This window comes from Aphelocoma coerulescens, chromosome 6 (assembly GCF_041296385.1).
Source record: "Aphelocoma coerulescens isolate FSJ_1873_10779 chromosome 6, UR_Acoe_1.0, whole genome shotgun sequence".
NCBI lineage: Eukaryota > Metazoa > Chordata > Aves > Passeriformes > Corvidae > Aphelocoma > Aphelocoma coerulescens.
The window spans coordinates 24,877,005-24,893,422 of NC_091020.1; the positions used below are offsets into that span (position 1 = coordinate 24,877,005).

Below are 16,418 nucleotides of genomic sequence, written 5' to 3' on the forward strand. Positions count from 1 at the left end.
CGCAAGCCATAATGGCTAGTGTATGTCTGGGATGGGCCTGGGTTCCAATCTCCTGCCTTGCAGAGGTGCTGCAGGGTCTGCATCAGTACAGAAAGCAGACAGGAGTTTTAAGAAGACTCATAATGTCCATTTGAGATCCTCCATGTGAACTCTTCCATAATTCTTGGGACCTAACTCCTCTTCTAGGTGTCTGTTTCTGCCTGGCACATGGGGATGTGTCCTTGCATCACAAATGGAGTGCTGTGGGATCAAGTGACCGTTGCAAACCTACTTGCAGACCCTAAATGGAAATTGTGATAATCAGCAGATCTCAGAGTGTGACAGGCTTGTTTTGTTGCAATGTTTTCTAAATTTGCAATATGTGTTTAACAATGAACAAGCAACTATATTTATTCTCGCCAAACATTTTTCTAAAACAAGGCCAGATAGGAAAAAAAAAAAAGCAGCTCTTCATCCAGACTTTTGATTTAAAACTTCTCTTTCCTTCATTCATGAAACAAAAAAGACTTTGCTCTCGGTGATGCTAGCAGTGTTTTCTTTAGTACACATGCTAATACATCCCCTTGTACAAAACCATGCATGTGCAAGAAACAAAGTCTGGGAAATCAAATTGCAAAGGTTCTCCTCCCTTTTTCACCAGCATGGGAGCAGACAGCTGAAGCCAAATACAAATCTTTCTGATAACTACAGGTTTGCATGTGCTGAAGTGCCCAAACCCCATAAGCTTTGCATCCATTTCCCCTTATCCAGTGGGGCTGTGCAAACACGGGAGAAAGCCAATTACGGTAACAGAGCCTGCAATCAAGTTTCAAATCATGCAACAAAGCAGCACAAAATACAGTGGGACCAAGTTAAAATCCTACTGCAAAGTACAATAAAACATATCCTGTTTGGGATGAAAGAGAAAAGGAAATACCAGGCAAGGTAGCACTGTTGCTTGTAAATACCCTCCTGCCAACACTTTCCCTGGATAAATTAGTCCTATGAACCCTAACTGCATCAGCATGAATCAGCCTGTCTGCTCCAAGGTAAAGGCTACAGTCCTGTTTTGTGTTTAATGGGAACTCTTTCCCTCCTCCTTTTCTTGGCTTCCTGCTTAGAAAGAATAGACTCTCCAGAGACAATTTTGGATCTGGACCACAATCTTGCTCCCTACAGATAACTAAGTATCTCTGGGCAGGAGTACATTTAAAGAAGCAGCTGGTAATTATGAACCAAGTGCTTACTGGCAGGATTTCCCCCTGCTACTGAGCCAATGCTTTTTGGGAACTAAATGACTCTTTGGCGATAACTATCAGGTAAAACCCACAAACCAGGGGAGGTTCCCTCATTAGAACCATGAGCAAGAAACAATGCAAAGGTGGGTGGAGGATGGCTGAAAATTGTGTCTGAGGGTTGCTTGACTTCCCTGTCCTCCACTCACCCAAAGTGGTTGTGTGTAACTGCTGGGCATTTTCTAGGTAGTGCTCAAAAGCAACAAAATCCGTTCCCACGTCTACAGCAGTAATAAAAACAAATGACCTTTTCCTTCCAGCTAATCAAACTGTACTGAGCAGCACTGGGAAACCATCACAACACTTACTCTTTTGGAGGGTTAAGGTCTTCTGGGCGAGCCTCGAAGAACCTGAAGACTTCATCGCACTGTGAAATATGGGGAGGAAGCCGAACCAGCGCCTGCAAAACAAAACAGGGAGTGAGAAGCACTTAGACATAAGCCAAGTTTGAAACCTGGCCTCAAAAATCTAAACTACCAAGCAAGAGGAGGCAAAACAGTCCTGGCAGGGGGAAAGGAATACTGAAGAACAGCATCACGCCTGGCTGCTTACCTGAGAAGAAAGGAAACAGAGAGCCCTGACTGTAAATGTCAAGTAGGATTCAATGAGCTCAGACAAGCGACAGATCATAGAATCAGCCAATGTAATTTATTTTGCCATGTGTTCAAGAGAAGAATTTGATCCACAAGTGCAAAACCATGATGCTGCATAGGTAAGTGCTCTGTGGCTGGGACAGTCTGTGATGTGGGCTTGCACAACACCTCAAACACTGAGGTTAGGACTTACGGGCCTTATGTCAATGCACACAAATTCAGCACCCACTAAGACAACAGATTAATGTGCTCCATAAAGCTTTCCATTAAGCACTGCCTACACAAAAAGCCGAGTTCGCTAAAAAAAACCCCATAACCAAACCAAACAATAATTTGCTCCTAAATTAACAGGAAAGGAAGTTTGATTAAGTGTCTGAAAAAACCAAATCAAACCCAACCAAAACACAGAGAGGCTTTTTCTGCATGAAGAACAGCACATCCTGGCTAACAACACTCGCCTTAGCAGAGGGACACAGCACTTGTCACATTCAGCAATAGCTTGGTACAGTCTGGACATCACCCACATTATGTTGAAGCGAACTGGAAAGTGAGACTCAAGAGAAGCACACAAAGCACAAACATGCTATGAATTTGCTGTTCAGAATCTAGAGCCTGATGGTGCCAAAAGAGGTCAAAGAGCTGTTCTCAGCCCACAGAGATGGGGCAGCAGCTCTCAGTGACATGCCTCTGAGACTGCCTCCAGAAATGACAAGCAGGAGAGGGAAAGAGGCTGGACTTCACCTCCTCCTGCGCTGTTATGTTGAAAATAGGCCAAAGGTTAAATATAGACCAAGCTTCTTAGAGTTTCTGTAAACCTGTTTGACAAAATGAGATTGTCTGGCTCTTCTCCTAGTTGAAAGTAGGACAAACAATCTTGAAAGACAGATGAAAAACTGCACCAGAGCTAAATGAAGATGCATTAAGGTGAACAGGTTATATTAACCGTGAGACATCTGACTGTTCTTGGTCAGACACACCAGAAGGTCCAACCAAAGCACAAAGGCAGGACAGGGCAGTTGGTTACCACCACAATGGTTTTTAACAAGGCTCTGAAAGTGGCCAGATTTGTTTCCAAGACCCCATTTGCTTGGGGATGTGAAGGAAAAGAGTTGGAAAAATCCTGCTGTGAAACTGCAGGTCTCCAGTATTAGATGATGGGGTCTTGTTTTGAAGTGTTCAGAAATTCAAAGTCAAATGCTTCTACACCTACAGCTCTCATTTTCCTTGTGAAGGGATGTTATAAAAACATTAGGAAAATCCATTTGGTATCACTGTGAAGAATGAGGGTCTGACCTTTGGTCATGTGAAATTGCACTACAGAGCTGAAAAAGATGCCCTGCAAAAAGGAAGCAGCATCAGATGCAGAAGCCAGGCAACAGCTTGGTGGGTCCAAGTGCCAGGGTAAGCACCACTGGCTGCTGCACTAAGGCAGGATGAAAAGGAACAGCTGGCAATCTCAAGCACTTTTATGTAAACAAAGGATGCCCTCGTCTCCACTTCTGTGTGTTCAAACTTGCCTAAAAGTGTAACAAAGGTGTGAGCTCTGCCTTTATTCCTACTGTACATAAACACAGGCATCCAGCTGGCAAACCAGGAATAACACTGGGAAGTCAGGAAGTGCCCAGGAATAGTAACAATCACAGCATTTTGAAAGAGAAATGCCTCACCAGCATGGGCTAACAAGAACATAAACAACACTTATTCATCTGCACCTCAAGCAAGAGACAGCAAAGCAATGCTGTCTAACCAACGGTGGATGGAGTTGATATTTAGCACTGGCTCTACTACTCACACCCTTCTTGGTTAGGGCAGGTTACTTAACCTCTTTTCATCAAATTCAGCTGGGATATATCTTCAGTTAACCCCTTACACTGCTGAGCAATAACACTTACCTAATCTGCAGAAAGGTTAGGAGGCTCAGATATTCAATATCTACAGTGTGTTCTGAAATCCCAAAGGGTTCAATCCTGTGCAGTCAATGGGGCAAGAGCAAGCACTGCAAACGATAGGTATCATTACTAGAGAAACACAAACACCCGAGTTACACCCATTGCGGGGGGTCTCAGCATCAGATGCCTTCTCAAAGAGCCACCACTTCCCCACAGGCCACAGGTGCTCACCCTTCCCAAGAACCAGGCTCCATATGTCAATACTGAGCTGGAGCACAGAGTGGGTTTTCAGCGACGGAGGAATGCAAAGCTGATGTGGAGATTTTTGTTTCTAAATCAAGGGAAGCTTTGGGAAATCTGAACCTCCTGAATCAGTGGTTGGCTGCCTGGAAATCTCCACAAGCACTGTGGTCCTGCCAAGCTGAAGAAGCTGAAAAGCACCTCTCTGACTCCAGGCTTTTGCAGGGCATGGATAAAAATCAGCCAGTCATTTCCACACCCATCCATCCACCTTCCCACCCTGGGGCAGGGCTGGCTCTTCTGCTTCTGAATCATCTCCCAAAATGCTGCAACTTCCAGCCTTATGCAGATGGACTGAAATCCACCCCATAGTAACTTGCCATTGCATGTTTTATGGGAAGCTCAGGTGTAAAGTCCAGCCAGTCAATTTTTACTTTTTTTTTAAAGGAACAAAACCTGAAGAAGTGGTAAGAAACTCTAAGAAAGGGTAAAAAAAGTGCAAACGAGTATAAACCCAATCAGAATCCTTCTGTTATTTTTTGAATAGCAACAGGGAGCAGCAACACTGTTTAGCGAAACAAGTGTCTCTTCAGCAAATACACAATATTCAGTATGAACAAGTCAAGGCCAACACAGCTCTGGTGAGCAAACAAAAAGTGCATTGAGGAGATGAGTGACATCACTGTCACTCTGCAAGGGGAAAATACAAGCTTCTGGCATTTCCAGCAAGACAGTTCCAGGGCAAAGCTGCAACAGCCAGAAGGAAAGACTGCAGGGTCAAGGGAAGAAGTGTAAAGACAAAGAGGAACACAGATGGTGAAAGGACAGAAAGGACAGGGAAGTGACATTCTTCTGGGGATGTGGAAACCAGGGGTAAATACACACAGCTACAAACAGCAAGCATCCAGGAACAGCAAGGAACTCACACAGGAAAGGTGAGAGACAAAAAGTGCCAGCAAGCAGAATTCAGCCTTGAACAAGCATCAAGTACTATCAGTAATAGCATGTTTCCTTGCTTGGCATGCACAGGGGGATGTGCACTGCTCAGCCCTCACACATCCCTCAGGAGATAGGCTTTCATGTGTCATTCCAGCCTGTAATGATGTCTGTCTCTATATTACAGGTTACAGACAGTCTTGCAGAGCAGATGACTTGAAAGGCTATTGAAAAGTGGTAACGTGAGGCAGGGCGTGAGCAGGCAGCCGTCGGTGCTGGGGATGGCCAGCCACACTCACAGCACCTGTGGAAAGCTGCTGTGTGCTGCACACAGCAATCGAAGCCAGCAGAGCACCAAGTGCAGGCAGGGGTTCATTGCTTAAGGTTACATGAACTGGAAAAAACTGCTCTGTGGGGCTGTATCACAGCTCAAAGGCTTCATGGAATACATGGTGTAAAACCCTGCAGGTGCTCGTAACAATGCATTGAGTGCTGTAGGTTACATTTATGCAGAGATGTTTATAAAAAACTGATGCACAGATGTGTGTATGCAGAGATGCACAGCACATATGTGTGTATATATGCACAGAATGGTATTCAGCCCACTGAACTTTATGTGTCTTAAATGGGAGACTGCTCACACTTGTCTACCAACTTGTATCATCACTAGAGAAAGAGCAACATCTTCAGAGGGTGCTTTGTCTACCCCCTGCCATGGGTGTCTGGAAGGGGTGAATCACTGATTGTCTCCATACAGCCTCTAGAGATACTTTGGATGCACAGCTTTTAAATCCCTAATATCCAGTGGGTTTATTCCCAGCTCTGCATACAAATACACAGAGCCAGCTCACAATATTGCACAGTTATGACTCCCTTACTCTTCCTCTAATTGTTTTTCATTTTCATTAACATTAATCACTAGAGCCAGATGTTTGGGAATAGTCATGAGCCCAGCAAGGGGGCAGGTGCAACTAAAATAGATAATTTCTCAGAACAAAGAAATAAATTGTTTCATCTATACAAAAACACCTTCTGTTTGGCTGAGAGCCTCCAAGCTTGAACTAAAGCATTGAAGTGGTGGATGGCAAACACTGACAGTCAGGCAGAGAAGTGGATGAAGAATGCATGGTGGTGATTCAGACTGGAGAAGAAGTGGGAATAAATAAAGAGCTGAGAGAAGGAGGAAAGACAGTGCAGTTTTGGAAGTAACTGGAACATGTAAGAGCTTCTGGCATGGAAGCACCATAGCACAATGGAAAGCAAGGCTCTGCTCCAGGTGCTGAGAGGAGTGCTGCAAATAATTAATTCTCATTACTGCCAGTCTAATACATCAGGATTCTGAAACATGGATTAAAAAATGACAGATCAAGTTTGAAAGTATTGCACTAACAACAGATGAATTTTGAAAGTATTTCAGTTAAACTCCCATTCTTGACCAGGACTACTATTCCATCTTCAATCAAATTAACTTGGTTGTACAATGGATACAGAGAGAAATGTCTGTGTGCCTGTCTTGACAGGTTCAAGGATTAAACCTTGAAACAGAGGCAGGACTGAGAGACTAAGAGGGAGGCAATTATGTTTGTGAAGTATGGTCTCTCAAATAGTGAACATTAATAAAAGAATGACCAGTACTTCCTGGCACTGATGTGACTTGCTAATTGAATTATTAAGGTGGTGTCCATTTGGGTACTCAAGCCTCACTACAGAAAAACCCCTAAGCTGCTACTTAAAGCCATATCCAGGTTTATGGGACAGCATGAAGGCATGCGACAAATCCAGGTTAGTGTTTATGACAACGGGACTTTACATCTTAAGGTCTTCCCTGCACAAAGATGCTTCCCTCAGTTAGGATCAACACACAAAAATATGGAAGTCAGCAAATTCTGGCCCGAGTCTTCCCAGAGGGCTGTGAAGGACAGAGCAACAGTTTTGTGAACCACTGACCTGAAAGGTCCTTTTTGAAGACAGGATGGTACGTACTGGACAAACACACACCAGAGGTGTGTTTGAGAGATCAAAAGCTTCATAAATAAAATGCCCCTTGGGAAGGGAGGTCTGTGAAGTTGCTCTTTCTTTCACATTGGCAAAAATTCCTAAACAAATTTAGAAAAGCAGGCCAAATGAGCCCAGAAGACCTTAAATCACACTAAACTAAATCCAAGCCTACAGTTAAGAGGGAAATCATCCAGAGAGACTAATTCCAGTGGGCAGCACACATTTACTGGCAAAACACAGTTTGTTTGGTAACTCACTCAGGTTACTAGTAAGGACATCCAGACTCTGCACTTTCATGTTTATAGATGAGAAAAGTCCTGGAAATCTTCCTGTGTATCCCACTCCTCTCATTTTCTTGCAGTTTCTTGCAGCCTTAGCAAAACCACTGGCCTGGTTACCTCTGTGATGGCATTTCTCTCTGCTGGTACAATGCACTGGGAATAACCCACACGAGGGGTACAGAGGACAAAGCTGTAGGGTCCAGTGTGATCATGCCCCTGACACAGAATATTCTGCAGAACTCCCCTTACTGCCAAGTATCCCCACAAACTCTCAGAGAGCCTCTGCCTGTTCCTGGCACAGAAACCACAAACACATAGCAGGAGTAAGACCTGCTTCTCAGCCATGCAAATTGCCACACTGACAGACAGTCTGCAAAAACAAGACATCAAATGGTCAAACATTTGCATCCCCATTTGTGCTTTGGCTTTCCAGGACAGATGAAATGGATGGAGAACTCTGATCTTGCAAATAAAAAAATACCATGAACTTTGCATTTGAACCTGCCTCCCTCCTCTGCTGCCACACAGATTCCAGGGGACAGAGGTCTATTGTTTTGTTTATTTATTTTATTATCCCACATCACATTTACTCCATCAGCTTCACCCACATCATTCCAGCATAATTCTCTAATTTTTTCAAATTTTTCAGCCTATCCATTTGAAGAGTAACATAAGCTTTGAACTCTTATAGAAGCAGGACTGAACTTGTCAAAATTATGCTCTTGCTCTAAAGTTCCATACAATTCTCTAAAGAGTCAAAATATCCACTGGAGAGAGGTAGAAAAGCAATAAACGGGTAACACTTCCCAAGAAGTGGGCATGATCCCACTCTCAAGTCATACACATGCACCAGTACCTGCTACAGAGTAGGAAACAGTATTTTATTAGAAAAAAAAGCAAGCACTTCTCTTAAAACACGAGTGGATTCACTGATCTCACTCAGCACTGGAGCTACGCAAGTCACTCAGGTTGGTTCTGCAGCACAGCTGAATGCAGAGAGACCCTGTGTCTGGTTTAGGCTGGTAAAGTGAGGCTGTTCTGGTTCAGACTCACCACTTAACTTTCTGTTCCCAATTCACAGTTTCCTGTCATTCCTGGTTAACTTTGTATCAGGATGGAAAAGTTACAGTGAGGTTACACAGGTCATGTTCCCAGAAACCTTGTAAGTAGTGACCTTCAGCAAAGGTAGCAAGAAAGCATTTCTGAGTTTTGAGTTTCTGCTAAGCCCCAGAGACGAAATCCTGTCCCCAAAGGTCAGCAGCAGAACTACCACTGACTTTACTGTACCATAAAGCTCTCCCTCCACATGCCATTTTCCTAAATTCTTTGTACCTTTCAGTGTACAGATGTTCAGTGCCTGATTTTCCTATTATTTTCAGTCTTGTGGATTTTCATATCCTAGGCCAGGTTTGGAACAGTAGTAACACAGGACAATCATTCTCTGAATAAATGCAAATGGGATGAACCATAAATGTTCAAAAGAAAAGCCTATTCGCATAAAATGTGCAGGTTTAGATAGGTTGGGAGGTATGAATTGCAACTCTCAGGTCCCAGTTAATTTATATAGGTTGCCTACTGTGTGCTGTGGGATTTAAGAATGACTGGGTATGTTCTGTGCCAGACAATGGTGTGACCAGCTGCCATCTTCATTTACTCCCTGTAATTAGGAGGAAGATGTAGCAGAAGGCAAAGAAACTGGATCTGATGACAGGCAGGACATCATAAGTTACTTCTACACTGGTTTTGAAGAGGGGGCACAAACTTGCCTATTATCCACACTGGACACAAATTAATGTCTGGGAATGGATTTAGAGTCAAATGCAGGGGATGGGAAAAAAAAGCTTGGCATTGCTTTATTTCCCAGCACTGACTGAAGAACTCACCTACCTACAGCCCAACTAAGGTACAACCACAGTCATACATGCTCCAATAAGATACATCCCTTGGGGATTGAAGAATTAGCCAGGGCCTGCTTTTCTTAAAGACATGACACCCCATGCAGAAAGACACTGTGGGGGATGTAGCCCCCTTGAACCATTCACAGACATGAGATGCAATTCCTGCTCATGCTTTTCAGTGACTATAACCCCTTCAATGCCACCCAGATTTAAACACCTTCTACTGTGGAGTGCAGAGGCAAATTAAATACAAATTACAGTAAACTGCAAAATTAAATATAAAGACACTACATCAGGCACAAGAAACGTACTTGCCAGAGATCACTGGAATAATATTCTGGAGAAGTCACTACAGGTTTGTCATACTCAGTGCTGAGAACCACTGTGGCTGCTGCTGGAGACAGAAAGCGCTGGGCTGGGGGAAACTGGGCTAATCCAGCACTGCAGGGTCTATGTCCAGAAAAGCAGCATCTATCAGTACACAGAGAAGTAAACAGCTTGGCTTCAGGGACGTATCCAGCCACATCTGGGCAGCAGCAGCAGATCCGAACCAAAGTGAAACCATTCTATGATTCTATGACCTGAGCCAGACTTCTCCAAGAGAGAGAAGAGGAAATGAGGAGAGCAGGAATCACAGCACCGCAGTGTCAACCAATGTGCCATCAGCCAATGCCACAACACATCCCTTGGCCATGACCAGTGGAGCCCCAGCAGGCCTGGCTGGGTCAGGCCAGGTCTGTCTGGGCACGAACAATGGGGTCCCAGAGAATCAGCTGCCCCTGGTCACAGCTTTCACTGCTGGACGAGAAAGTCCCTGCTTTCCCCACCACGCATCTGCTGGGTGAACCCTGACATCAGTCAGCCCTCGCTGCTCCTGTCGCCGGCAGTTCCTGTCTGAAGGAGGGCGGCTGGGGACCCAGTGAGACCCTACATATTTCAGAAGGAGCCACTTGGCTGCCAGCAGGAAGACAGTACACTAATTGTCACACAAGAAAGCCTGATCTCATGAGACAAGACTTTAATCGCAACTTCCTCACCCGGGGGGTGCAGATGGCATGGGTTTCACCACCACCACCACCCTCCAGCACGCCTCAGGCACTTTGGCAATCTGCTTCCAATTTTGGATGAGCAAATGTCTGACTGGAGAAGTTCTTGGGAATGCTTTTTTTCCCCTCCACCTGCTCCTCTGGCTTTCTAAAAATGGAAAGAAAACCTCATGGGAAGTAAGAGAGGAAGTCTGGGGTTTAAATAATGCGCTGATGCACTCAATACCTCTACAAAAACTGAGAATTCTACTTGCTTAGAAATTACTTTTATTCTACTGGCAGAGAATTAATTATGAAACCATAAACCTTAGGCTAGAAAGGAAAAATTAGGTGGCTTAATCTTCTTCTCAATAGAGCCATGCTTTTCTGCCCAGCAATAAATTTCCAGGCTTTCACTCATGAGGAGGAACACTCCTGGAAGACACTGGTCCACCCTCAGTGCTGCACCGGCCACTACTGTCCCTCATGTGGCACCAGGGGACAGAGAGGCAAGAAACAGACGAAAACACTACCTTAGTTGTGCCACTCTGCCTGCTCAACTCCTGAATCATCGAGGCTGATGTAGAATCAAAATTCACACTTAGGGCAGGTGAGACTTAGAGCCTTTACTGAATGAATGAGGCACCAAACCAGTACAAAAAGTTTGCCAGGGAAAATGCTGCAAGGACCCTGGGAGCAAACAGTGGCCTGTTTCCACCTGCTCTATTAGTCTTGGTGGTATTTGGGAAGCACCATCCCTCCCTGTGATGGATGTCAGCACTACCCAGCAGGGAAATTCCAGTGCTGGTGGTGGCCCTGAGCCCCCCAGGCAGGAGGGCTGCCTTGCACTCCCCAGAGCCCTTACCCTGCAGTACTCGTCGATGGGCTTCAGCCTCTTCACTGCTACGTCTCGGACATGGCTCCTCCGGAACAGGATCTTGCCTAAGGAGAGAACAGATGAAAGGGGAGGGTTAGGGGCATCACCTGCCATGTGGGACAGCACAGCAGCCCCAAGCAGGCAGGGCAGCAGACAGAGTTTCGTCCCTGACTCCAACCATGGCTGTTGGCATGAAAGCTGGATGACTGCCACCACAGTCCTGCCTGTGTGCGCTGCTTGAAGGGGGCCCAGAAACTAATGGGGCAGAGGGGGGTTTCTGATTTCATCCTGTAGAAAACACAAAAGGTTTTGGTTCCCTTGCAGTGATGGCACTATCTTGGAATGGACTGACACTGTGTTATGACTCGCTCCTAATTCAGGGTCACTTTGACATGTCCATGCTGGCTGTGCAGGAAGCATCACTGGGCTCCATCTGCTCCCCACTCAGCTGCCTCCCACTGTGGATGCTCCTGCCCTTCCAGGCAGACAAACCACACACCCAGCTCACAAGCAAATACAAGACTGTTGGTGACAGAACTCTTATAAATCTACACAGAGAAACCAAATAAGAGAAGAAAAATAAACAAACTCTTTTTTTCTGAAACTAAAAAAAAATAACAACCTCCATTTCTTTACTGGATGACATTTCTGCAAGCAGTTAAGATTAAATAAACAACAGGGTTTTGTGTGAAACTGATTTTAACAAAGTTTATCAAAATAATCTAGGAGCTGAGTTTCCCCACACACAAGGATGTCATAGAGTTGGTATTTTTTTGGCTAGAAGGGATTATATCTTCATATCCTTTTTTGGTAGTTTTCTTCCCTTTTCCTTTTGTGCTGTATTTATTTTAATATAATGAGACAAGAATAAATTGTATGTTCTCTTTGTGGCAGAAGAAAACAGTATCTGCCAGCATTATTTAGTCCATGAAATGTCTATGAAAAAACCCACAACATATATACCACACCCTGCTCTAAACTACTTCTGCCAACAGGCAAATATACTGATCCATAGATTGTGAGATAAGAAACTGGACTAAGAAATCAAATCAGATCCAAAATCTGAATATGTGGCTTTGACTTTGTCATGATTACACAATCTGAGAGGTTAATGAAATGGCAGCCTTTGACAGTCCAGTAGCAGAGTCTGGAAGTCCCCTCCAGATGCAGCTCCTTTTGGCTGCCTTTTCCTCCATAGCTGCTAATCTGGAAGGTGTTAAAGCCTTTTGTTTCAGACAGGAGAAAGTGGTTTATCTTTATCCCCAATTCTGGCAACAAAACAGTGTGTGCTGTGAGGTAAAGCCATTTCCTGGTGCCACCAATTTATCTCTCTGGGTTCCCTGTGGTTATCTCATTACTGCGCTGGTGTTGAGCCATCCCTGTAGGATGTGATGCCTCGTGGTCACAGGGGAAATCTTCAATGGGTGTCCGAGACAGTCATCTCAGCTTGAGCAAGTTAGTCAAAAGCTGCTGGAGAAGGAAAGTGACACTTCCATCTCCCTGCACTGATCCACTCTGGACACACCAAAACATTCTTGCTTTCCTGTTTCTCTGTCTGGTAAATGGTGAGAATTACCTGCCTCGAGGATCATCACACTTTACCTGTACTGCATAACTACAGTAAGCTGCTTTTTTGGGGGGAAAAGAGGTGGGGGTAGCTATGGAGAAAGGAGTAGTTCCTTTCTCAGTGCTTCAGAAATGCTGGTGTGGGAGATCTTGGTATTTTTTTTGCAACTTTTATAAATATACTGCAAAGAGAAAACGACATTCTGGAAACATTCTCACTTTCTGTCTTTCCTGTTTTCAGTTCAAGCCATGAGTCGAAAGTTGAATGGGTGACCATATAAAAACATAAAGGAACCAAAGACTTAAACACATGAAAGATCTCCTGTAAATGCAACTCAGCTTTTCTAAAAGTAATAATAAAGAATGTTATATTAAACAGAGTATGAAAAAGACCCCAGGATATGATGAATCTTAATTCAGTCCTTAAATGGAGATGGAAAATATCAGGACGACTGTGGTGTTAGGACAAAACAAAGCCCAGAAGGTGCTTCCATTTTTATCCCGTCAGCAAAAGGAAGATTTTCCTTCTACTATTGGAAGCTGGAAAAGGCTCAATGAGGCCAGTGGGGAAGATCTGTAGCTGCCCAGTCCAATATGGCATTCAAAGCTGAGATCTGGAGAAGGCTGGGTATTTTAGAGCACCATGGAGTTGCAGTCAACAAGGAAAAAGTAAGAAGAAAAACAAGGACACTCTGCAAACACATCCAGTTCTGATGGGTAGCAAGGAGGGACCCCCTCACAAGTTCTGGAGGTCCTCAGACAGAGAAGTCTCATTGACAGAGCCACTGAAGTACCTCTAAGGAGGAACAGCTTCCCAAACTTCTTCCCTTGTCTGGGAAGATAGATCATGCTGACAGAAGCTCAGTCAAAGCCACCACAACCGACCAGCAGGAACCACTGCAGACCCAGTGCGAGTTACTACTGCTTTCTCCAGTTCCCTCTTTTCTCCTGGTCTTCCTCTGAAAGCAAGGAAGTCCCACAGGACTGGAAAAGGAAGGGAATGTGAGAGGCCCATGTTGTACACTCTCTACCTATTCCAAGTGAGTGCAGACCCCATCAATGGAAAGCCTAGCCTAACAAGGGAGGTAGGGTCACCATCAATCCAGGGAAGGCAGAGAGCTGGACAGCAGGAACACATCAGCCAGCAAGGAGCCCTCTGGACGGCACTGGCAGGGAGCATTTCACCCAGCACCAACATCAAGTGGGGAAGTTCCAGAGTGGCTGGTAAATGCAGAACAGCAATTTCCTCGTGAGGGTGGAGTAGTGGTTTATGTGTCACTTGGCTTTTCCTCTGGGAAAAGCCCCACCTCTAAGGAAGGGATCTATTCTGTGTGAGTACGTAGAGTGCCGCTTCCTCTCTCCTGAATTTTACTGCAGCTCTTTTAAGCATCCTCAGGCACTACAGCCCTGTTTTACAAAAGGATGAGTGGCTTTTAACCATGCTGCAGCCCAGCTAGGAAATGAACAGGAAGTCTGTCTCAATTCAGATGGGAAGTCATAGGTTACATTAAATGATGCTGCCTCATGCAAATATTTCATTCACTGATGTGCCAGGCTTGGACAGGGCCAAGGGAAGTCTGGCACATGATAGGAAGGGCTCTGAGGACAGCAGCACTTGGAAGGAGAGACGTGGGAAAGACACAGGGCTCCAGCCCTGCTGCTAATGCAGGATAACAGTATTTATTTTTATCGTTTTTTCTTTAAAGAAAATATTATTCCTAGGAAATTAATATGGATAAGAGGCAAAGTATCAGGTTTAACATAGTAGAGGACATCTTAAGTCATCCCTTCATCTCTGCGTGTATATATATATATGTAGTCTTTAATTTCACGACCACACACCTCTTCTCTCACAAGACCTAAATTTCCTCCTGTATACACAGTGGGTGCACAAAGTGGGAATAATAAAGCTATGCAGGAGACTGTCTATCTGGCAGCTGCTGATTCTGCAAGCTTAAATGTATCCTCAAAATACCACTTTATTCCTGTATCACCTCATACTTGGAATATCACAGACTTTTAACAAGTGCCACAAGGCTGAAGAACAAACCAGTTTAAATACATCTGAACACTCTGGTGTTCCCATTAGCCCACAGCCTGTGTTGAGCACACCAGAAGGGTCCACAATCTAATGCTTTGTAATAGTCAGAGATGTGGTTTGTATAGGGAAGAAGCCCAGCTCCTAGGGGGCTTGGTGACACTGTGGAGCGTGGTCTCAAGGCAGGACAGCACCAGGCACCACCAGGCAAAGAAACACTGCAAGTCCCTGTGGGGATGCCTAGCAGGAGAATCCTGTCTTTCCTCTTCAAGAAAGCAGGACACAGCCCCTACAACCACAGCAGATGCCAGCTGTCAGCAGCCACTGCCCTTGACTGGTGATTTGTAAGCCTCCAAAACAAATCTCCTGATCACACCTTTCACCACCAAGGAGAGGTGCTGCATATCTAGGCCCTGAGACCTTCTAGAGATGCCTTTATGATCTTCCCACCACTGTGCCAGTGGCTCAGCCCCGAGCTGCCAGCTCTGCTGCTCCTTTGGAGCCAGGCAGTGAGCGGCAGCTGCTGCAGGGGCAACAAGGAGGCAGGGAAATTGTTTTTAGCTCCTTTCCAAATCTAACAGAGAACAGATTCACCTCTTGGTCTTACTCTCTGATTGCTGAGCTTGAGTCTCATTTCCAGGTATGTCTGGGTGATGGATTGGCCTAAGGACACCAATTGTTTGATGCAAACAGCCTCTGCCAGAGACTAAGAAGATACCAAACCCACTATCAAAGGGATGATGGACAAATGCATACTGACATTTAATCATGAATTCCAAGCACCATCACCACACTTCAGAATGCAGTAAGTGAAGCAAGCCATATGATAAATACTCTACAGTGGACAGCCTGAAGACTAATGGGAGCATTAAAAATACTCTAATGTCTCATCCAATTTACGTTTAAAAGAGACATGTGCTGCCTTTGACTACAGAAGCTCCAGCTGTGGCGGTTCTGTCAGTTCTGTCTCCCAGGAGCAAGAAAGAGCTCCTGCTTCTGCCTCTTCATGTTGTTCTTGTTACTGTGCTGTTGATTCTCTGCCTTTTTAACCTGAAAACTGGGAGGTACCAAGTCTGTATATATTGCCAAGCAATATGTACGACCTCAGATCAACTTCTCAGAGGTACTTGGGAGATGAGGTCAGACTCTTTTTGCAATTACACTGCACCAGTTACATCAGTAAACAAAAATAAAGAATTTAGCCCTCATACAGTTACAGGTTCTCCTTTTGAGCTAAGCAGCTTCTTCCAGTGTAACTAAAACTATTTTGCTGTTCAAGTATTTTTATGACGGCTTCTAATTCTCACACATGGCTGTTTGAATTATTTTTATACACCAAATAAGCACAGGCCTGCAATCAAATATGACATAAATTGCCCTCAGCCCATTTAAGCTGTGACATCCACCTCAGGGTCCTGCCAAAACTTTCAGGCACCTAACACACAGTCTATCCTCCAAATGGAGCATTTAAACATGCACTGCCACCTTGAAGTGTAAAACAGACACATCAACAGCACAGCACTATGGAGTAGAACAAAAAACAATTTTTCTCATAGAAGTATGTGTGATTGTCAATCAGATGGAAATCTGATAGCAGTCAGAAGGAAGGTGCGTTCCTTACAAAATAATATCTTACTTTTAAATGGGGATACCAGTTTCCATGGATTGTTTCACCCATTATTTCCTGGAGTCAGAAAGTCAGTGCCAGGGTCCTAACACTGATGGCATTTGCTCCTGACAAAGAAAGGGGAGGGAAATGATTCATAGTGTTTCCAGTGGGAGGGGGAAGGACTTTTTTAATAA

At 44.6% G+C, this 16,418-nt stretch overlaps 1 protein-coding gene across 8 annotated transcripts in view; it reads right to left on the reverse strand.

Annotated features, from left to right (window-relative positions):
• The window catches only part of SH3PXD2A (SH3 and PX domains 2A), a 255,167-nt gene that overhangs the window by 141,854 nt on the left and 96,895 nt on the right, over positions 1 to 16,418 (reverse strand). For all 8 annotated transcript variants that reach the window (XM_069019941.1, XM_069019939.1, XM_069019938.1 and 5 more), the window contains exons 4-5: positions 11,000 to 11,076; positions 1,583 to 1,674 (exon numbers count right to left, since the gene is read on the reverse strand). In XM_069019941.1, coding sequence (XP_068876042.1) covers positions 1,583 to 1,674; positions 11,000 to 11,076 — 169 coding nt within the window. The remainder of the gene's footprint in view (positions 1 to 1,582; positions 1,675 to 10,999; positions 11,077 to 16,418) is intronic.